The sequence below is a fragment of the Cucurbita moschata genome, unplaced genomic scaffold (genome assembly GCF_002738365.1).
Source record: "Cucurbita moschata cultivar Rifu unplaced genomic scaffold, Cmos_1.0 Cmo_Scf00023, whole genome shotgun sequence".
Lineage (NCBI taxonomy): Eukaryota > Viridiplantae > Streptophyta > Magnoliopsida > Cucurbitales > Cucurbitaceae > Cucurbita > Cucurbita moschata.
This window is the reverse complement of record NW_019268539.1, coordinates 2,682,403-2,704,891: the sequence shown is the minus strand read 5'-3', so window position 1 is coordinate 2,704,891 and position 22,489 is coordinate 2,682,403. Positions and strand designations below refer to the sequence as shown.

General features: G+C 39.1%; 4 protein-coding genes across 7 annotated transcripts; 1 reads left to right on the top strand and 3 right to left on the bottom strand.

Annotated features, from left to right (window-relative positions):
* Window positions 1–539: 539 nt before the first annotated feature.
* Window positions 540–6,675, bottom strand: LOC111460445. Its single transcript, XM_023103719.1, has 2 exons — window positions 5,445–6,675; window positions 540–968 (listed from the first exon to the last, which is right to left on the bottom strand). The coding sequence occupies exons 1-2, from the start codon at window positions 6,479–6,481 to the stop codon at window positions 611–613; spliced, it is 1,395 nt and encodes a 464-aa protein (XP_022959487.1). The 5' UTR covers window positions 6,482–6,675; the 3' UTR covers window positions 540–610.
* A 511-nt stretch (window positions 6,676–7,186) lies between these two features.
* LOC111459969 (photosystem II D1 precursor processing protein PSB27-H2, chloroplastic) lies at window positions 7,187–8,881 on the top strand. 4 transcript variants are annotated; one of them, XM_023103044.1, is made up of 5 exons: window positions 7,192–7,278; window positions 7,395–7,405; window positions 7,653–7,797; window positions 8,131–8,534; window positions 8,620–8,881. In XM_023103044.1, the coding sequence occupies exons 3-5, from the start codon at window positions 7,722–7,724 to the stop codon at window positions 8,755–8,757; spliced, it is 618 nt and encodes a 205-aa protein (XP_022958812.1). In that variant the 5' UTR covers window positions 7,192–7,278; window positions 7,395–7,405; window positions 7,653–7,721; the 3' UTR covers window positions 8,758–8,881. The 4 variants fall into 4 exon arrangements, with proteins under 4 accessions (XP_022958811.1, XP_022958812.1, XP_022958813.1 ...); XM_023103043.1 differs by lacking the exon at window positions 7,395–7,405 and having other exon boundaries at window positions 7,187–7,278; XM_023103045.1 differs by lacking the exon at window positions 7,395–7,405 and having other exon boundaries at window positions 7,202–7,291.
* Window positions 8,882–9,294: 413 nt separating this feature from the next.
* LOC111460175 (imidazoleglycerol-phosphate dehydratase-like) lies at window positions 9,295–12,395 on the bottom strand. Its single transcript, XM_023103305.1, has 9 exons — window positions 12,145–12,395; window positions 11,937–12,061; window positions 11,594–11,698; window positions 11,276–11,368; window positions 10,456–10,530; window positions 10,292–10,354; window positions 9,821–9,930; window positions 9,648–9,723; window positions 9,295–9,569 (listed from the first exon to the last, which is right to left on the bottom strand). Exons 1-8 carry the CDS (start codon window positions 12,362–12,364, stop codon window positions 9,696–9,698), a joined length of 819 nt encoding a protein of 272 aa, XP_022959073.1. The 5' UTR covers window positions 12,365–12,395; the 3' UTR covers window positions 9,295–9,569; window positions 9,648–9,695.
* Window positions 12,396–13,071: 676 nt separating this feature from the next.
* LOC111460174 (increased DNA methylation 1-like) lies at window positions 13,072–21,100 on the bottom strand. The gene is made up of 7 exons (XM_023103304.1): window positions 18,494–21,100; window positions 18,279–18,408; window positions 18,103–18,188; window positions 16,825–17,063; window positions 16,527–16,613; window positions 14,806–14,905; window positions 13,072–14,719 (listed from the first exon to the last, which is right to left on the bottom strand). The coding sequence occupies exons 1-7, from the start codon at window positions 20,693–20,695 to the stop codon at window positions 13,787–13,789; spliced, it is 3,777 nt and encodes a 1,258-aa protein (XP_022959072.1). The 5' UTR covers window positions 20,696–21,100; the 3' UTR covers window positions 13,072–13,786.
* Between the last annotated feature and the right edge of the window lie 1,389 nt (window positions 21,101–22,489).

The following is a 22,489-nucleotide window of genomic DNA, read 5'->3' as shown; positions in this document are numbered from 1 at the left end:
GGGGGGGGGGGGGGTGAGGGTGAGAGAGGAGACCTGATACATAAATTATTAAAAGATTTTTTTTTTTTTAGGGGGAAAAAAAGAACTTGTCCAGTGCAGCCCCTCCTCCCTATAAATACTTGAACATAATCAACTGGAGAAAAGAGAACAGCTTCATTCGCATTCTATCAATAAGTGAGATTTCGTCCAGAAAGAATACTAGGAAAGAGGGAGGATAAGGTGTCCTCCTTGAGCATAAGTGTTAAAAAAAAATCCCTTCCAATTGGCTTTGAAACAGATTTACTAACATTAAAACAAGACAATACCAGAATGAGTATAAGGTTCCACGTGTGCCATCAACTCATTCATGGAAGATTCAGAAATTGTAACTTTAGGTTCATCAACTAAGAAAATACGATAAATATAACTATGGTTCTCATCAGCAACTAAAAGATCATTAAATTACTCCGCATTCTAAATTTATAGCCTGACACAGATAGTCATCTGTGACAGACTTGAGAAATTCCAGGGATGTTTTATGTTCTTCTAAATGAAGTTGTAGATAGTAAAGTTGTAGGTGCAGTATGGCCTAGTTGATTAGAGACCTTATTCTACCTAGAAGGAGGTAAATCTACTCAAGCATCAATGAAGGATAAAGAAATGTAAAAAAGTGCATGATACCTCTAATTTTACTATCCATTGCCTTGTTTCCCAAACCCTCCATGCGCCCATCTTTACTCTTTCCAGTAATTGTATTGTGGATGATAACTAGAGGAGGCCACATAATCAAATCCTCCTGGTTAGCTGTTGCTTCGTCAGCAGATAGAAAACGGTACCCTCTTGAATTATCAGGAGGCTTTGAGTAGTTCCACCCCATTAATACACAAAGAGCTTTGTGTAAACCCAAATGATCCACTTGCGAGTCAGCACTATCAGAGTTGTATGTGTGCATAATAAGGCCATGCATATCTGGAAAATCTCTAGAGGACCTGTAAGTAAGCATGTGAAGGAGGGGGCAACGTTCTTTAGAGGCCCAAAGAATGATTTTTTAATAGGTTCACACTATTATATAAGCCTATAAATTTGAACCAAAATGGGAATAAGTGGTAAACACCACTCATAATGGTAAGTTGTGGGTGGAAACGAAGACTCCAAAAATGCAAACAGCATCATCTAGCACAGAAAACATGCATCAATTACACTACAAACTATAAAATCTTCATCGAACATAAATTAGGTCTCAAAACTGCTGGTTTAAAAGGGTTAACATCAAACCAACAATCACTTTTCAACTGCAGTAGTTCCAGCTTCATAATCCCAAACAGAAATGGAAGATTCAATCTAGATAAATAACAGAAGATGCAAACTTTTTCCATCTCAGGTTCTCCTGTCACCAAATTTATCCACGTCAACATTTGCGATGTCATTGGTGAAGGATCTTGGTCACTGAGAGCATCATAGATGCTTCCTCCATGACTTAAGATTCTTTAAATTCATTCGATTTCATTTTGAAAGGAACTCAATAACAAAATACCTAAAATTTATGGTCTCTGTGTTTCAAGGGGTTTCTTCCACACTATTGGGAATTCAAACATACTTTTCAGATGAGAAGCAGTTTATTAACGAACAGGCAGGCACAATAATTGGGACCAATGATTGATAACAAGGTTCATATTCGCATGGTTGGTAGCCCATAGGAATACATTATAAGGAGCATACCAATAAAAGAACAGGTACACCATTTAAATAGCAAATGCAACTAACAAAGTTTGTACTGAACGAGCTTTGCTTTTTTTTTGTAGGAATACCAATTGAGCGTCTGAGCTAGCTTTTAAGTAACCCAACTATTCTCACGAGACAACTAATTGACCTTGAGATCTTTGGTTGCCAAGAAATCTCAAAGTTGTAAGGCATTTAATCCAAGGAATACAATTCTTTAAAAGAAACGAGTCCTTCCAACAGGAAGCCCAACTGATAAGACAAATGCGATAATGCTCCCAAAAGGAAGATCAAGCAAATCTTTTTAAGTTTCTAAGGTAACGATGGGTAAGCTAAAACTACTCAAAACAGACCTCCATAAACATAAGGAGGAATGACACCAAGGAAACAAGTAATGAACTAGTTCGTTCCCGGAGCAAAGAACAGGCACGTACAATCATCATGTCTGCCACTATCCTAAACATTGACACCTCATAAGAGATGTTTTTTTTTTCTTTTTAACAGTGGGCATAAAAAGGTAGGATCTATCACATTCTCTCGGTAATTTCAAAAAGTAAAGACTTGCAAGTTAAATGGCTTGGATTGTCACATAACCAGACTCTAGAAGTGAAGAAATTATTCATTCAATGAGAAACTTCCCACCTCAATCACATCAAAGCAGCCCATTTGGCCATCTGATTCCACATACACTTCAAATTGAAATAGGCAGGAATCGAAGCTTCATAAAATATGCTAAACAAGTCTCTTTCATTGATTATGATTACAACATCAAGTCAACTACAGTGTACAAATATCCCATTTACAGGCTGGGATTAGAGCCTAACAAACATTTACCAACAAAGCAGTAGCTAATGCAAACTATTTTACCCTTATTAACTACATAAGAAGAAGTTAAAGGTACGAGATCTTCGACGATATATAACCAGCTAGTTCACTCCATACAGCCAACAAATTTTTTTTAAATACATCTTTTGATGGTACACCATGCCCTAAAACCACAGGTTGGAAACAAGGAAGTAATTTCATCTGAACAAGCCATCAAACTGTATCACATGGTTTAAAAAGACCACGTCTATACCAAAGCACGATATCAAAGGTGAATCCATATTGCAATGAAAATAATAAAAAATATCTGAAGTTACAGGGTTACAGAACTTGTCCAGTGATGCAACCATATTCTCCCAAAAAAAAAAAAAGAAAAAAAACAAAGATAACTAAACAAAAGAAAAATACTAATACAGTGGAATAAAAAATAGAAAAAAACAGGGGAAAAAAACCTAAAACGACCCTACTCGAAGAAAAGTAGCATCACATAACCAATTATTATTGCATCACATTGAGAACTCATATAAAGGAATTAAAAAGATGAGGAAAAAAGGAAAGACAGACCAAAACCGTATCTTATCAACAAGACTCTAAACTTTCACTGAAAACCCTTCTAGGAATAGCCAGAAACCGCAAGAAGAGTATGTTTGCGGTAATTACACAAACTGTGCAAAAGCATTCCCAGCATTCACATCAGTTAGAAAACAAAAATATGCTTAAGTCCCTCCAGTCAATGAAATATACTGTTGTCTAATGTATAAACCCCAGAAATAAATGGGTTGGTCAATCCAATTCGATCTAATTATTAAGAAATTAGTTTCAAAATTGATTATCCTACCCCAATATGCCGGTTTGGGGTAGTGTTTTGCACAAACCATCTTTGTTTTACATTAAAAAGAGNGAGATGAGTTGTCAAAAAAAAAATAAAAAAAAGCACAAAAAAAAAAAAAAAAAAAAAAACAGCATGCCAAAAGAAGCCAAAACAAAGTCAAGACTAACTAATTATGCAAAAAAGGTATAATCCAAGATGACTAAGCCTAACGGAAAAAAAAATACAAAAAATCCTCTGAGATTGATGTTACACAAGCCTAGGATTTGGATCACAAATTGGAATCTAGATCAGGACCTACGGTCCAACATTCCCCTGCAACATAACCACATAACCACATTACCTGTTTGTTGCTTCTAAGAGGTGAACTACTATCCCAAAACCAATATGGGTCTTTTTTACATGCTTTGTTCTCACTCATATACTTCCTAAAAGGTCACCCAACATAGAATTACTCCAAACAAAACATATTTAACCGAAACAGATAGTGTATCTTGTTAGTATAGGTAGTAAATTCAATCCTTTTAAAGTCTTTCTCAATCATTCCTCAAGACCACTCTCAGACGAATGTGGTTTCAGTCCATTCATGTAACTCTCTTTCACTCGATTGTCACATGCCCACCCGCTTCTACATTGGTTTGTCCTCGAACCATATCCTATTGGAAGAGGCACTGCTTTGATGTCACTTGTAACGACCCTGTTAGGAATCACAACTCTCCACAATGGTATGATATTGTCCACTTTGAGCATAAGCTCTCATGGCTTTGCTTTGGGCTTCCCCAAAAGGCCTCATACCAATGGAGATAGTATTCCTCACTTATAAACCCATGATCTTCCACTAAATTAACCAATGTGGGACACTCCCAATTCCAATAATCCTCAACAGACCCGACATTCTATACATGTAAAAATCAAAGCTACTTAAAAAGCTTACAATTTTATAATTTAAAATCAATTAAAAGAACGCAAAAATATATGAGAGAAAACATGTTTGGGGTACCTTTAAAAGAACTTTAGGGTGCATGTGGGTTAACCAAAATAATTCAACAATCCTAATACCAATTGAAAAGCACCATTTCAATCTCTCTAGTCCCCACAACCTAGGAGTTTTTCTACTACAAATCAAATCCATAGAACCAATTCAAACAGAAGTGATTCAAATAAAGCATACATAAAAAACTCCAGAGTTGCTCCATAACCATCTTCTCCACCAACATGCATCCTAAATTTCTCTCATCTATTTTTGCATCTTTCAATTGATTTTAAATGATAAAATTGCTAGTTTTTAAGTAACAACTTATACCGGTACATGTGTGGAAAATCGGGTCATTGCAAATGCCAAAGAGAGGCATTGAACTTGATGACCGACCACGCCACTTACACCACAACCCTATATTACGCAATATGAAGAAGAATAGCATAGGAGGAGAGCACAAAAAAACCATTGGCCACTCAACAATCAACGACGGCATCCATACTTTCCTCAAATGCTTTTTCCACAACACTCATAAGGAAAAGCAGCAGCATAGAAACATGTTTTAAGGAAAGGGCAGCGTATGCATTCATCTCATTCTTGGTCACAACAACAGCAAGTGCAAACAGTTAAATATATTTGAAATAGATGCAGGGAAAAGATTCTAAAAGGGAGTATGGTTCTCCTTACCCTTCCATTTTACCTCTTCCCTTCTTCTCGTCAATTCAGTTAAAAATTTCAAATCCAAAATTACAAAACGTACAATGAACGCATAATATTTGACCCCTATTTTGATCACACTTGGTGGGAGAAGGCATAGGAGGAAAAGTCCGACAAACCATAGGCTCCGACACTCAACAGCAAGTCACTGTCCATACTCATTTTTACCAGCATACTTAAAAGAAACAGCAGCAGCAGAAACATAATTATCAGGGCAAGCAATCAAGAAGCCTAAACTTTACGCATTCACTTCCTTCTCAATCACAACAGACAGTTGCAAACAAACATAGCAATTTATTAACTAACCCGGATGCACTGAAAGAAGCATTATTCATAAGCATTATATAGAAATAGTGCAAAACAAAGAGAGAAAGCACAAAGAATCCGGCGGCATCAAACCTTGCACAAGCAAGACATTGAAGACGCCCGAGCTTCCCATCCTCCAAATAATTCTTCTTCTGATTAGCGTTTTCGTAGATAGTTTTCACAAAATGAAGAAATGCCTTTCTCAATGCATTCTGGTCAACTTCGAAATATTTAGGAGCAACGTTGTTACCGCTACCTAGCCTCAAACCTTCATTTACATAACTCCCGCCATCTCGCATGTACTTCGAGAACCTCATATCCTCTGTTAGACCATATGGATCACTAGTTCCCGCCAAAAAATCACCCCGTCGTTCGCCGAAACCCGTAAGGAACCCATTTGCATTCCCATTGTGTAAAAATTGCTGCTGTCGCCTGGATAATTCGTCTTTCTCATCTTTCCTGTCCTTCTCATTATCGTCATTGAATTTCCTTTTCAACGACGATTCTGCAGGGCCACCACGCTCGTTAGTCCCTCGAGAATTCCAGTGATCTTGAGGCCTAGCACGCGCAAATTGTTCTTCCCGAACACCCCTAAACTCATCTGGGCTCATAGGGCCACCTGGGGGAAACCGATGATCAAATCCACCATATTCGTGACCAGGTCCAGGACCACCAGACCCCATAGGTAAAAACCGACCAGCGAGATCCATGGACCTTGCAGGCGGAGTAAAATCTTTGTAGTCGAGAGGGAGAGCAAAGTACGACCGTACACTGCCATCCGCAAGAACAATCGTGCGGCGTTCAAGCATGTGGAATCCATAAGACGGTGGAGGTGGTGGGCCAAGAGCCGAGGGGTCGGGAAAGGGAAGTGGAACGCCAGGAGACGGAAGTGGAGCCGAGGCCGGAGTTGGATTAACAGTCTTGTCGGCAGAATGCTTAGGATGAGTGGAATTGGGACTGATTGTAGATTTCGAGGAAGGATTATAGGGTTTGGAAGATTTAGAGTCGGATTTGGGATCGGCCGGAGGATTGTTGGTGGAGGACTCCCAGCGGGATTTCCGGTTGGAAGGAGCGGCGGAAGCAGAAGAAGGCTTCTGAGACGACCTGGTGGTATTGCTACCTCCGGCCATGACTGCTGTAGAAGCGGGCGGAGCCGCCTGAGGTTAAAGAGTGATAAATCAGAAAATCGCCGTTATGGGTTCGGAACGGTGAACGGGAGCGGTGAACGGTGAATGGGGATTTTATTCTCTACTTCTCGGTCCCACCTGCAGTAAATCTTTTTTTTTTTCTTTTTTTTTAATTCATAACGATATTTCCGGCAAGAAAAAAGAATGAGCCCAATTTTATTTTCCTTTTTATCTCAATTTTCAATTTCAATAAATTAGACTAATTAAACGTCTAAATCTCTACAATTATAACTAATTCAAAGCTATTTTAATAAATAATTATTATAATATTAAATTTTTCATAAATTTAAATTAATATACTAAGTAAAAATTTAGCTTTAATATTTAATATCCGACTAATTTCATTCCAATTTGAATAAGAAAACACTCATCACAGTAAATATGTAACAACTCAAGTTTACCGCTCCCAAACACACGCGTTTTAAAATTGTTAGACTAATAAAGATATGTAATGGGTCGAAGCTGACAATACCGGTAAACAATAGAGTTAGACTGTTACACCGTTACAAATAATATCAAAATTAGATACTAAACGGTGTGCCAATAAGGACGCCGGATGTGAAGACAGTAAAGTAAAATCACACCAAGTGAAGTGGACAGTAAAATCACATAAAGGAAGAAGAGAACAAAGGCATTGCTTATGAGGCTGGACTGTTACCGATAATGCCGGTTCCTTGCCCAAATCCCAATTCGCTCTGTACCAAGAGATTGACGCGAAGCCGCTCTCTGCATATCCACAAGTAAGAACTCGAAGTTCATTTCCAAACCCAAATTCATCCTCTTTCAATTCATTTGTAACATTTTTCTTCCACCGATTCTTCGCTGGTGCGCAACTTCGTACAATGCCGGCACAAAGTTAACGATTAGGTATGAACTAAGACGCCAGCTTCTTCTCCGTTTGCTTATGCAACACACTCCATTTCCGCACGGCTTCAGGTCGATGGATGCCTCATTTCTGTTTAATTTCTGGTTGAATTCACTATGGTTGTTTGTTTCCATCGCAAATTCGGCATTCAATTGACGAATAGAATCTACGGCAAGCACTTCGCGTAATGGGAAGCTTTGTTTCATGATTAACCTACGATTAAACAGAATAATGCGTTGTTTCCTGCAGGGGAATTGCTGGGGGATGAAGCAGGTGTATAGCGGCTCAACTTGGCTGGAGTGATAATCAAGAACGAAGATGACTGCATTTATTCAAGCGAAGATCTGCCCTGCAACTATTTCAACGTTGGATAGAATCTCAAGTGAAAATGGGCGTAAGTAACATTACCTGTAGCCATAAATTAAGCTCCTGTGTTGAATCTGCAGCGTTGTGAAATATAATTGCACTTTCATTTTCTCAGTTAACACATCTCATGCTAGGAAACAACTAACATTGGATAGTAATTTTATCCGGATAAATTGATTAGGGATCAAATTTGTTTATAAACTATAGAAATTAAGTTGTTGTAATTGTTACATGCTAAAACTTAAGGACTAAATCGTTACTTCTAGGAAAGTTTAGGGACTAAATAACAATCATACTTGCTTGAACCTGAAGGCATCTAAACACGAGTTTATTCTTGACTGTCTTTCATGCAACATAACAGATAAACTGCGATCCAGGTCTCAAGTTGTGCTACCATCTCAAGAACTTTGTAGGCGTGATTTATTGTGTAATGGCATGTCATTTGTTGCCTTTCTCACGTTCAACAATGCATTGACACCATTGTTGGCTCGGGCCGAAGAAATGCCAAATGACAAGGAGGAAGAGGAAAATGGAGTCATCGGGACGATCAAATCAATATTCGATCCAAATGAGAGAACCAAATCTGGGAAGGTATTGCCCAAGGCTTACCTGAAGTCAGCAAGGGAGGTGGTGAAGACGCTGCGTGAGTCATTACAGGAAGACTCCAAGGATGGTGCTAAATTTAGACGAACTGCAGATGCTGCAAAAGAATCCATTAGAGACTATTTAGGCAATTGGTTGGGGCAACAAGCAGTTGTTCAAGAGGTATCTTATCAAGTGAAAAATAGACATTGTAGTTCATGATGATCGTAATGAATCTATAATAACATTTTCACTTACTCACATGCAGGAATCTTACGCTGTGCTAGAGAAAGCAATAAGGTCATTGGCAGGTTTTTATGCAAAGGCTGGGCCATCTGCACCATTGCCGGAAGATGTTAAATCTGATATACTGAATGATTTGGATAAGGCTGAAGAATTCTTGTAATTGATGAGCATTTGAGCTCTAGATTAATATTTTTTGAGGTATGTAGCATGTTAGGAATCACGACCGATCTCCACAATGGTATGATATTTTCCACTTTAAACAACCATAGATTTGCTTTCGATTTCTCTAAAAGACCTCATATTGATAGAAATGTATTCCTTACTTATAAATCCATGATCAACCCTTAATTTATTAAACCGACAGGACTCCTCTCCCAACAATTTTCAACAATCCTCCCCTCGAATAAAGTACACCATAGAGTCGAATGGTCTCCCCTTAATCGAGGCTCGACTCCTTTCTCTGGAGCCTTGAACAAGGTACACCCTTTGTTCGACACTTGAGTCACTTTTGAGGCTCACAACTTCTTTGTTCTACACATGGGACATAGCTATGATAACATGTTAGGAATCACGACCCTCCACAATGATATAATATTGTTTACTTTGAGCATAAACACAATTTTCAGCCTACAATTTTGAACTTTCTGTAATTATTTCCTCTACCCATTGAGAAATAATTCAAAATATCAGATTGGAGTGAATAGAACATATCAAATTTTCAGCCACGGTAATTTGAGCCTTGTTATTCAACCATAATTCAATAGAAGGCATCAATTATCAGATGCATAAACATTATTACAACAGTGATATATGACAAAAATGATTCAAGCTGAAGAACAAGTTATTTTCATATACAATAATGTTCGATCATCAATCCTACAAGAATCTTTCTGCCATCATCTTCCTGCTCAAACATCCATCACCAAACAGGACCGACGCAAGCGTTCGAAGCATTGCTCCAATCAATCATCACTAAGTAAAGTAAAGAATGTCACTTTAAATGATCACCATGGTCAGACTCACAACAGAGTAAGGCAAGAAAGACGATACCTTTCCGTATTAAGGCACAAGTTTATCTTGCCATGTCGATGACAACAATCAGGTACGTGATAGAACACCTTTTGAACTGTAGACCGAACAATACGAACATTGTCATGGCATGTCAGAATTAACCCAGTTGATTCTCCAAATACAAGAAAGAAAAGACAAGTAAGATAGCATACCTGGGCACAGTGCCAAGACGGCGTGGGTCATACTCGGTTGCTTGTCTAAGAGCCCTGGCAAATGCTTTGAACGTAGCTTCAATAATATGATGAGAATTCTTTCCAGCAAGCTGTTCATCAACAGATTGGTTTTGGAATAAAGTGAAATTAGAACAAAAGTTATGTACAATAACTCAACGACCAATGTAGCTACTGTAATAAGCAGAAAATCATTAGCCTGACTAAGAAGATAAAAGACTTGGCTCACACTAAAACCATGAGATCTCACATCAATTGGAGAGGAGAACGAAACATTCTTTATAAGGGTGTAGAAACCTCTCCCTAGCAGACGCGTTTTAAAAACATTGAGGGAAAACCCGAAAGGAAGAGCCCAAAGAAGACAGTATCTGCTAGTGGTGGGCTTGGGCCGTTACAAAAAATCTTTCAAAAACATCATTGTAAATACAACAAAAACTGCTCCAAAATTTTTACCTGTCGAATGTGAAGAGTCATACCAGAAGTATTCACCAGAGACTGGAAGAAATGCTCCACCAACTATTATATCAGAAAAACAGAAGTAAAGAACTATTCTGCAATGGGTTTACTAAGATGATGGCATGAAATCATAAATGAAAAAAAAGAGATGTTTAGAACACCTGGGTGTCATATGTGCCAACTCTCTCTGTAGGTATCTGTAGATCATAACTCAAATGTGGCCGGCCAGATAAATCCTGTATATAACTTCAACCTAAGTCACTAGAATGCAGAATGAATAAAAAGAAATCAAACGCATAATGAATACTTGAAAGATCAGAATAAGTACAAATTAAAAATTTTAATCTTTAGGAGATCTTAAGAGATCTCAACCCTCCTAACCCCTAAGTTTGGAAAGTTAGAACAAGTTTTCCTGCTCTAAATGATTTACAGACAGCTCAAATTGTAAGCCTCCCTAAACTATGGGACTTGACAAGTGAGACATTTAATGGAATTGAAGATTAGTTCCCAGCTGGAGACAATTATAATTTCCATTGATAAAAGATGTGAGATCTCACGTCGGTTGGAGAGAACGAGACCTTTTTTATAAAGGTGTGAAAACCTCTCCCTAGTGACGCGTTTTAAAAACCTTGAAGGGAAGCCCAGAATGGAAAGCCCAAAGAGGACAATATTTGCTAGCGGTGGGCTTGGGCTGTTACAAATGGTATCAGAGCCAGACACCGGGCGGTGTGCCAGCAAGGACATTAAGCCCCCAAGGGGGTGGATTGTGAGATCCCACATTGGTTGGAGAGGGGAATGAAACATTCGATCATAAGGGCGTGGAAACCTCTCCCTAGTGAACGCGGTTTAAAAACCTAGAGGGGAAAGCCCAAGTAGAATAATATCTGATAGCGGTGGGCTTGGGCTGTTACAAAAGATCTAATCGTCTTTGTTAACATCAAAAATATGGAAGCATAAAAATGAATATCACACGGATCATACTAGTGAGACATGGATAAGTGCTTCATCAAGAGGAGCCGAGAAGTCTCCAAACCGATAAATTCCTTTCCGATCACCAAGTGCATTCAGCAAAGCCTACAGAGCAAGAAGATCTAACGAATTAATTTGCAATAGTAAATAGACAATGGAGCTGAGAAATCGAGTTTTTCCTGAAATTTTGAAACTGGACCAGTTCATAAGCCATAGAAAACTTCTTAAAAACTCTAATAGACATGGATGAACACAGAAAATATCTCCAGTCATACAATACAACAATCTGAACAATTACAACTTAAACTTCTATAATAAGTTGTACAATACCGATCCAATGGCAAGGGCAACATCTTCATTAGTGTGGTGATCATCAATGTGGATGTCTCCCGTGGCCCTTACGTGCACATCAAAAACCCCATGTGAAGAAAGTTGCTAACAAGAACAAATAATTTCTTTTAGAACAAATAAAATATTCCTCAACCAAGTTTGGACAGGCAAAATCCTACCCATACCATCTAAATTTCAGATAGGAGAAGCTAAAAACAATCAATTGCAGTCAGCAAGGACGGGTTATTTTCAACCAAACAATACAACCATTGAGCGTACATTGAACGCAGAGCATTCACTTCATAGTTTCTTCAAAGCAAAAGACAATTCTGGAACCACTTACATCTAACATATGATCAAGAAATGGAATCCCGGTATTACTATCCGCAATCCCAGAACCATCCAGGTTTATCTTGACAGATACATTTGTTTCCTTGGTGACCCTTTTGACTTCGCCCACTCGAGACCCTGAAATTTCAAATAGAACGAATATCAGAAAACTTATGAAGAAAATCAATGGTTATTCATCAAAAAATGGGTTCAGACTCAACCTGAAGAAGGGACCATCGGAGAGCCGTTTCCTTCAGATGAAGAAGCACAACATACTGTCCTATTAAATTCCATTCTACCAATGAGTTTAAGAGATGAAACAGAAGGGTGAAAATGGAAGGGAGAGGAAGAAATCTGAGGAACCCTAAACCCAACCTTGGGTTTCAGTAGGATCAGCGAAGTGGGAGAGCTTAGGAGGCGGGGAGATGAAGAAAGCTCCATCACAGTGGGTTTAGATTGGCTGTAAACAAACTACTTCAACTAAGTAGGTCGACATTTGGGCTTGGATTTTTTTTTTTTTTTTTTTTTTTAATTTCTAAATTATATTAAAAAAAAACAAAAAAATTAAAGAAAGTCAATCTTCAAACTATTAGGATTTATGGAAAAATTAATTACATTAAAAAAAATAAGAAAAAGATTTTTAGGGCAAAATTGAAAATGCAAAAAAATACAAAAAAATTATTAAAAATTTTGAGATTTTAAAAGAAAAAAAAAAATCTTTTTCTTTTCTCCTCTTTTTCTTTTTTTGGTTTAGGGCTTTTTATATATATATATATATATATTAGGTTTAAAATTTATTTTGATAGCTTCCCATTTTTGTAGAAGCAGCAAGTGTCCATGGCTATGCCCTCTTTAGTCCCCCAATATGAGCACTGAGCTCAGGGGCGATTTGAATTAGCTAATCCTACAAAATCGATCAAGAGACTGCCACACTGACCTCGAGTTAGCCTACGAAAAGCACGAATGTGGAGAATTTTCACTGTTCAGGGGCGATTTGAAAAACTCATGCTAAGAAAATTCTCCACTGTCATACGGAGCTCAGGGACGATTTGAATTAGCATGAACTTTGTTCGAGTAGGGGCGGACTATTGGATGGCATCTAAAAAAAATTTTGTTTAAGGAACTAAATCAATCACTTACAAAGGAAATGGAAAAAGTTAATGATCTAAAATGAGGAACAAAAGCTTAAAACTATATAATTACAATTTCATCTTCTTCATAAAAGAAGTGATTCCAATGACAACAATTAGCAGCAAACAATGGCTTCCCCATTTCTAACTCTTCCTAAAAACTATATCTTTTTACCCTAAGCTCTCATGATAGGCAGAAGCTTCCCAGAAAATGCTCAAAATTAGACGAGATGCCCATTACAGACAGCAGCAAAAATTCAAAACAAAATGAGGTGTGACAAGCTTGGAGATTTCAGAAAACACCCTTCTATACAGTACGAGGTTGGTCATTCATAACGATCTTACGAGTTAAACGAACGAATCAATATCAATATACTCCACCAACAAACCCTCGAGAACTCGAAAACGTCATACAATTCGGCTGAGCAGCAGGTAACAGATACGTTCGAGGCAAACCGGTGCTGGAACCATATGATGTCTTTGATCAAGAATGGAAATGCTCCATTTCTAGAAAATATGTCGTCCATACCGTGAAGTCTGAGCTTCCGACAAGCCAGTCAGAACGATGAACGAGCTCGTGTTTGAGCAGCAATTCCAGAAGAGATAGGCAGTGAATAGAACCATGCTACTTCCATCAAGGGCTCCTCTGTGAGCCCAGCACAACCAGCAAAGTGATTGCATGAGAAACAACCCATATAATTAGGAGATGAAACATCAACGTGGAGGCAATTTGTCAAACTGAACCAGATTCAGCTCTCTCTTCCTGAAGACCACCTCTGGCTTTTGCCCCACACGACTGTGGAGAACTTTCACTGCCACAAATTCCATCAGAAATAGCTTCTTTCACATAAGCTATTGCATTTTTGCAATCCGATGTAGTTTCGAAGGGTCGAGTAGGTTTAAGAGAATTAGCATGTGCATCGTCTTCAGGAGAATCCATTACGGGTATGTTGTTTTCGAGCTCAAACGTGCCATTGCCTGTAGTAGGAGAAAAAGATTTCCTCACGTAAACGGAGTCGGCCAACTTGTGCCCAGCATGAGCGTTGGAACAAATGATTCCTTCATTTGAAACCTTGACCTTAGGTTCAAGAAAATTGTTCAAAGACGTATCAGCTGCCATACATTGGGAAGTCGACTGCGAACGATCCTCTAAACCATGCCGAATTCCAGGCTTATCATCGGAATCAGAATCCGAAGTTACGGTTTGCATAGGAGAACATGGCGTTTTAGCTTCACAAAATGCATCCAGAGGACTATTAGCAGTAGAAGTATCATTTAGAGAAACAGATACGGATTCAGGATTCAGATTAGTGACAGCAACTTCATTTGTTTTCGCCTTAAAGTGATGCTGTTCGGTGTCATCACAACTTCGAGGTTCGTGGCCAGACGAGGTCTCTGTATCAATCTTAGGACTACTAAACTCAGTACTTCTACAATCCGTTCGCTTTGCACCTGAGCCAGTAGACGGATTCTCCTCAACAATTGACTCTTGGATTAACAACTTCTGTAACATATCTGTTCCAGGGAACACCAACATGTTCATCAATCTCATTTCTTGTTTGAGTGATGGCTCCAAAGAACTAAAGCCAAAAATCACATTCCATGTATGCATCAGCTCGGCGATTGCTGGTATAATCAGTTTCTCAACCTTAAGCGTGCGGAGAGCCTAAATAGAAGAAAACTCGATAAATGTTGCAGCCATTGAAGTCTATCAACAAATAGGAAGAGATTAACATCTTTTGTGTAACTTACAGATTCGATCGCGCAAAAAAGCCGACGGCACATTCCTTGACGTCTATATATATGGCGGGTTCCGATGAATGGCATCTCGGCTAACTTAGTGCCATGAAACCTAACCATACAAAAGATAGAACATATCAGCAAAACCTTACTGCCCAAGCAAGCATCAAAACTGGACCATTCAACCAAAAAAAACATCAGATAACCATTTTATAGCGGTATCTTCCTCCACAAACTATATGATTAGAAGATATCAAATCCTACAAGATAAATCATCAAGTATGCCTAAAAGTTAACTTTCTTCAAGTGAAGTCTGCAACCTTTACCAACAGAATAAATACCGACCTAAAACTCACTAAACGGACACACGACTACACCAATATAAAAAAAAAAAACAACTAATTACGAACAGGCCAACGAAAAATAAAAAGAAAATGAACATGAATTGTAACCGCCCAAGCCCACCGCTAGCCGATATTATCCTCTTTGGGCGTTCCTTTCCAGGCTTCCCCTCAAGATTTTAAAACGTGTACTAGGGAGAGGTTTCCACACCCATTATAAGGAATGTTTCATTCTCCTCTCCAACCAACGTGGGATCTCACAATCCACCCCTCTTGGGGGCCAGCGTCCTCGCTGACACACTGTCTAGTGTCTGACTCTGATACCATTTCTAACCACTCAAGCCCACTGCTAGCAGATATTATCCTTTACGGGCTTTCCTTTCCAGGCTTCCCCTCAAGGTTTTAAAACGCGTCTACTAGGGAGAGGTTTCCACACCCATAAATGTTTCGCTCTCTTCTCCAACTAATGTGGGATCTCACAATCCACCCCCCTTAAGGCCCAGCATCCTCGCTGGCACACCACCCGGTGTCTTAACTCTAATACCATTTGTAACCGCCCGAACCCACCGCTAGCAGATATTGTCCTCTTCGGGCTTTTCTTTCCAGGTTTTTCCTCACAATTTTAAAACGCGTCTACTAGGGAGAGGTTTCCACACCCATTATAAAGAATGCTTTGTTCTCCTCTCCAACCAATCTGAGACCTCACATCAATTCTCTGCAATAATTTTTTCTAATTGAACTTGACCACAAATTTAGAAGCCAACATATAAATCCTACTGACATTGAAGGCCCATCAACGGATGTCGAATTCCCGCAGCGAGAGGATCAAAGGGTTTCACAGCGGAGCTCCTTCCCCTGTATTCCCCCTTCCCTTCCCGGATCGGATTGAAGGGGTAACCTCTCTCTATTCCTTTACCCTTTCTTTTCTTGCTAGAACGACCTAAGGAGAAAAAATGTACTAACTTTTATATTTCTTGTCAAAGGTCCAATTCTTTCTTGAGTGTTCTTTTTTGAGCCAAGGGCTTGATCAGCACCATCAATATATTGGGAACCAATCGTCAAAAACACAAGTTAATATAACTAACCTAGTTTCATTACTGGACTCCTACTAATGAAGTCCTTTACTTGCAAAGTTACACAATCATACAACTAGAACCAATCTACAATCTACAATCTACAATCTATCAACTGTCAAGATCAGTATAATTTCCTAAAGACAAACCATATAAAAGCCACAACATGAACTCTCCTATATCATTCGATCAATCACGTATAGAATTAGAAACATAGCAAATATTTCTATCCAGAGCATGGTCGATTTGAATTTTTTTCCTTCTCCAAAATACCAAGTTAATACGTAGATGCAACACGATAAAGTCTGATGCACGATACCTGATTGTCGCTGCAGAGATGATCTCATCACCCCTTTCCAAAATAGCAGTGTAGAAGCCACTATAATTAAGCCTATAGAAGTTTGATCTGGAAAGTTAAACATGATACGTGTCAGAAATTTCGAAGTACGACAGTCAACACAATGAGCTAGAAGATCTTGTTAGTTGAAACAATGGATTAAAATCAAGCTTATTTCCATGATGATGTTATTATTTGAAAGAGCACTCCTAAAGTATCAAAATTATGATTATGAGAATAAATTATATCAGTATTGAATGTAAAGAAAAAAAATTCCTACCCGCAGTTGTAAAGAACATTATGAATTAGATTTATCCCACTCCTCCTGTCAACAATTGGCAAAAAGCATTCATCCATAACTGTTAATGCAACAGCCAGTTTAGAGTTGCATTCAATCCTTTGAGAAAGCCCACGAACAGATACATCCGGATCTTCATTTGTTCTACGGATAAGAGACCATGAGAATCCTGCATCTAATTCATGTTTCACCCCCAGATACTTCTGCAAATTCTCAAAAAGCTGTAAAATACTATAATTAGTCTGCAGGTGAAAAACTTCAGTGGGAAGCTAGAGTTCTTTGCTTAAAAGCAAAGAAAACATCCACTAACGGAATTGGAAACCATCCACTAACGGAATTGGAAACTAAGGAACCTTATACCACTACACTACATGGTCACCAGCATGCATAGACTAAAAGCATGATCGTGGAAGCCTGTATTCACTATCACATTGAGGTCATTGAAGCATAATAAGGAGTAGCCCGAAGGCACATGAACAAGGAAATAAGGCTTAATTGATAATAACAAAAGACTTTAACCACTGAGGCCCAAATTGAGGTATTAAACCTAGTGACTTCTCACAACTCCTCCCCAGAACGCTCACTCCTAAAACCTCTATTATTCCTCTCAAGTCAAATTGTCCATACGACAGCAAAGAAGCAAGCCTGCCAAGAAATTTGCCCTTCTGCCTAAAGAGAGGAAAATGAAGAACCTCCTCCATCATGGCCCTGCATTTCCTATTCTAAGCCAAAGACACGCAAAGTCCCCAAGTACCGAGACCAAACTAAAAAAGCAACCTCTCAGACAGATTACAAATTCAAAGGTTACGTAGTTAAAAATAAAAAAAATAAAAAAAAAAGTCCACCTTTTGGTTACTGAAAGTACAGCTTGCATGAAACTAATTAACACCAAAGATGTATAGTGCAGGTCTACATAAAGCGATTCCTGGGTCAGTCAGTCAAAGGAAAAAGATAAAGAAAGAAAAAGACTGTTTGGATTTGGGTTTAATAAATCATTTGGTGGTTTTCATCAATAGCAAACAGTATTTAATTTTTTAAGCATATGACTTCGCACCAAGAATAACTGCATCAAAGGAACAAATGCTTTCATGCAATAAGTGTTTCACTTATGATGTGATTGAATTCTAATGAAAAATTGAATAATCTCCACAGTTCTTCAACCACTTTGTTCACAACATCCACAATAACAAATAACGGGCGCAAAATTAAAGCCATACTATAAGAAGATTGAGAGCTAAAATAAAATGAAAATTTTGCTACCTCTCTGCAATTCTTGCCACAAAAAGAGGTGACTGAACCATTGGACTGAACAGGAGTATCCATCTCAGCACTGCAGGATTCATGAACTGCAGCAACAACCAAAATAAAAATTATATAATCACAGTTGATGAGCGAGGAAGAGGAAAGAAATAAAAGAGAGCAAATTGAAGTCATACACTTTTTCTCGCATAACACACAAGTAGATATTTCAGGAACAATGGTATTTTCTCCCTGAGAAATATCAACATTGGCAACTCCACAATACTTGCAAGTACAATTTGGGCAGTGCCAATCTCCCGGAGGAATCTGTACCAAAGGAATAAGCAATCAATGGGGATAAGTCTTTACATAGCTAACACAGAAAAAAAAAAACATGACTAAACTACTCTACCTGAATATCTAAACAACTCTGATGAAAAGTTGATGGACATCCATCACAACAGATCAAGTCTCCACCATCTCCACAGATGCCACATGTATCGTCATTCGGATCATCACCGTCAACTTCAACTGTGTGGAAACTGAGACGTTTAGACTCCTCCTGTCTATTCCATGCATCTCTCTGGCACTGCAAAAGCGAAACCCCAGACTCCAAAAAGATGTTTTGAAAAGGTTGACGTAATTTGCTTCCAGCATGTATCTCAAACTTTGAGACAGTGAGGATTTTGCTACAGCAACCGCAATGAATACCGTCTCTAGTAATCCACCCCTCCAGCATCACCCGGGTCTGTCTGCGGTTCATGTACCGGACCTTTTGGCTCAACTGCACAGTTCCAGAATCGATAAGCCAGGAAAGCAGAGTCCTCTTACCAGTATATGGAACAAATCCATCATTCTCTGAATCTAGTCCCCTATTAGAGCCACGAACTAACAATCCAAGCTTTCTACCTCTCCTTCCATGTAAAATACGTGAATTGGATCCAGAAGAAGATTTTACAGTGGTATCACGTGAATACTTACCAGAGCTTTGACCTTTGGAGTTGACACTGGGACACCCATTCTCGTTCAATTTATTTTTACAAGATTTTCCACCCTGCTTTACGAAAGTGCTTAATTTTTCTTCATTGCTATCACTGTCCATGCTGTCCATGTCATTTTTTGTACCAGCAGACCTCAGTGCACTTGCTTCTCTGGCATTTTCACTGTCACTATCATCTCTCTGCTTATTTTTCCATTCGTTCTCAATTTTCTTTCGAGTTTTCCTAGTTAATTGACTGAGAATATCATCTGATATTGGCGTAAATGAACCATCAGCACTAGGCTTAGCCTCTGCACCTTCTTCATTCAATTGCTTTTGAAGGGCATCATAAGCCTTAATAATTGACCAATAAGCCGTGCCACTGGGATTAACATAGACCGCATCTAAATAATCTCTATTCCTTCTGGGTCTGTAATCGATTTTCCAGCCCGCACTAAGGAGCATTCCCCTGATCCTTTCACGTAGCTTTTGTTTCTCTGTTCCACTGCCTCGTTTTATTTTTCCTTCCTTTGCTGTACTTGGGGGAGTCTCTTCACATGGAAGTTTTTCAACTTCACAACTTGCCCTCTTGGTAGATTTATGAGCTTCAACAACCTTTTTTCTCGGCTTCAATGACACACTACTGTCACCTGAATCCCAACTGCAACCCTTTATGTTTTTTGTCGATGATGGTGTTTGAAAATCTGTCCGGTCTTTCTCTGGCTTAGAAAAGGGATCCTGTTTCACATTCAGCTTAGTTTCTGGGTACACTGAAGGTGTAACCGTCACTTTCGACTTCAGAGTATCTTCAGTCCTTCGACTCCTTCTACCTTCTTCTAATTTGCAATGATCATACATCTCGGATGATCCACTCACATTTTTCTTCTTGTTTACCAGGACCTTCAAAACTCCATTTTTCCCCTGAACCCTGATTGCTTCTTCGGAGTGACCCCTAAACTTATCTCTCAACAAGGATGTCGGGAGATGAGGTCCATCATTATCCGACTCAAAGCTAATCTTTCGGGGAGGCCTATCCCGATCAAAGCAATCGGTTTGCTCTGCATACAAGTTCTTTCTCTTGTCCACCAAAGCATGCCTGCTAGAAGCGGTTCCAAATTCCCTGTCGATGCCACTTCGAGGCAGTTTCATGGAACCAAGAAACTGTCCTCCACTGTCATTAAAAATCTTCCTCCGCCGAGTCTCACCGTCAATTTCATCGTACTCATTGAAATCAAAAACCTCTAAGGTCTCCACATTTCTTCGTAAACCATCCACATCCATCCGGTTGATTAAATCATCATCATTCCGCTTAACGTACTGCAACCTATCCTTCTTTCTTATACTTCCACTCTCGTCCATAACATCCTTCCCAAAAGAATTCAAACCATTACAGACCCGAATGGTTTCAGGACCAACCCGTCTGCGATGGGGCAGCAATAACTCATCACTGGACCCAGAATCACTCAAAACCAACCTAGGCCTCTTCTTCTCCTTCTTTGCATTAACCAAACGGGACCCTGAAGCCCCAGCGCCTCCAAACCCATCCTCTTTTTTTCTAACAATTAAGCAACCAGACGAGTTCCTAGTCTTCACCAAAACCCCCGACGGACCCCCAGATCTCACGCCGTCCTCCATTCGAATCAACCCCCAACGCAAGAACCCTAACTTAAAAAAAATTCCTCCATACCCATATTGAACTGCCCAGCAAACCTAATAAAATCCATCTACCACACTCCCTAATTCGATTATCCCCTATCAGATCCGAAACAAACAGATCCGATTTCGCAAGATTTTCTCAATAGCAACACCGAATCCCCAACCCCACCGTGGACGAGATACAAAGAATCTTACCTCAACAGAAAGCTCTGGAACTCCGTGACCGGAAATTCGCTTCAATTGCCCGCTCAATGCTCCGACGTGCGAAAGTGATCAGACACAAGTCTCTTAGTAAGGATCGTCATCGCCACTTTATTAAAAACCAAATCAATTATAAAAACTTGCAGTCTTCTTTTTTTTTTTTTCCTTCTTTTCCCCTTACTTGCATTTAATTTTCAAGCATAATACTCAAATTATTATTCCCCATTTTTCCTTTTTCCCTCCAAATCTCGTTTTCCTAGGTGGAACAGGGAGCCAACTAACGGTGACGATCTTGCCATGTAAGACAGCAACTGAGCTACGGTGGATTGCATTCTGACGTGGCGAGATCTCAGTGGAAGCATAAGATTGCTAGCTGTTTTTAGAATTCTGACTGTACTTAATTTATTTTATTTTATTTATTTATTTATTGCTTTTTGGAATTTCTGTATTTATATAGTGATATTTCGTTTTGTTGAGGTCGCGCTGGTTAAGGTATTGACGAGGAAATTGAGAGACACGCGCGGCACAGCGCGTGAGACACGCTAGAATTACAGCGGGATGTTTTGTTGACGTGAGAGGACCTGGAATTGGAGGCCCGTCCTATTGGCAATGATAATGGGCTCCGGTTTGGGCCTTAATAGACTTGCGTGGGCTGACTTTTGGATTGGGCTCACTAACTGGGCCCAATCTTTCAGAAAAATAATTGGGAAATTTCCATATTGCCCCCCACCATCTCATTTCTTTCAATGCTATCCTACATGGAAAATAATGTATACATAAATAATCAATAGTTTAGCGGATATCTCTTATTGAAAAACGGGGCAGGTTGTTTCTGTGTAAAATTGTGCTCGATTTCATACGATACCCGAGAATTCTCTTTAGTTGGGGTACTACTGTTGGATTCAAAAAAGCATAGACCTTGGGCAATTTAGCTTCCGAGTTGAAGGGGCCAAGTCCAAAATCGCAATCGGGTTGGTCTTGTAGTTCAACAAAACTCAAACTCACACAATACGTGGAACTACCATTCGTTTTAGGGTTCAAAAAATCATAATTAACAGAATTTTGAGAAAGCAACTTGAAAGTATCTATCATCAATGAATACAAACATAACAACTCAGCCAATAAGTGTGAGATCTCATATCGGTTGGAGAGGGGAACAAAGCATTCATTATAAGGGTGTGAAAACTTGTCCCTAATAGACACGTTTTAAAAACCGCAAGGCTGATGGCGATACGTAATGGGCTAAAGCTGACAATATTTACTAGCGGTGGGTTTGAACTATTACAATGGTTGGAGAAGGGAACGAAGCATTCATCATAAGGGTGAGAAAACCTCTCCCTAGTAAACACGTTTTTAAAACCGTGAGACTGACGAAGCAGACAATATCTTCTAGTAGTAGACTTGGGCTGTTACAAATGGTATCAGAGCCAAACACGAGGTAGTGTGCCAACGAGGACGCTGAGGCTCCAAGAAAGGTGGATTGTTGAGACTCTACATCGATTTAAGAGATCGAACGAAACAATCATTATAAGATGACACTTCATTTTACCAATTTGTATTAGACACAAGGGG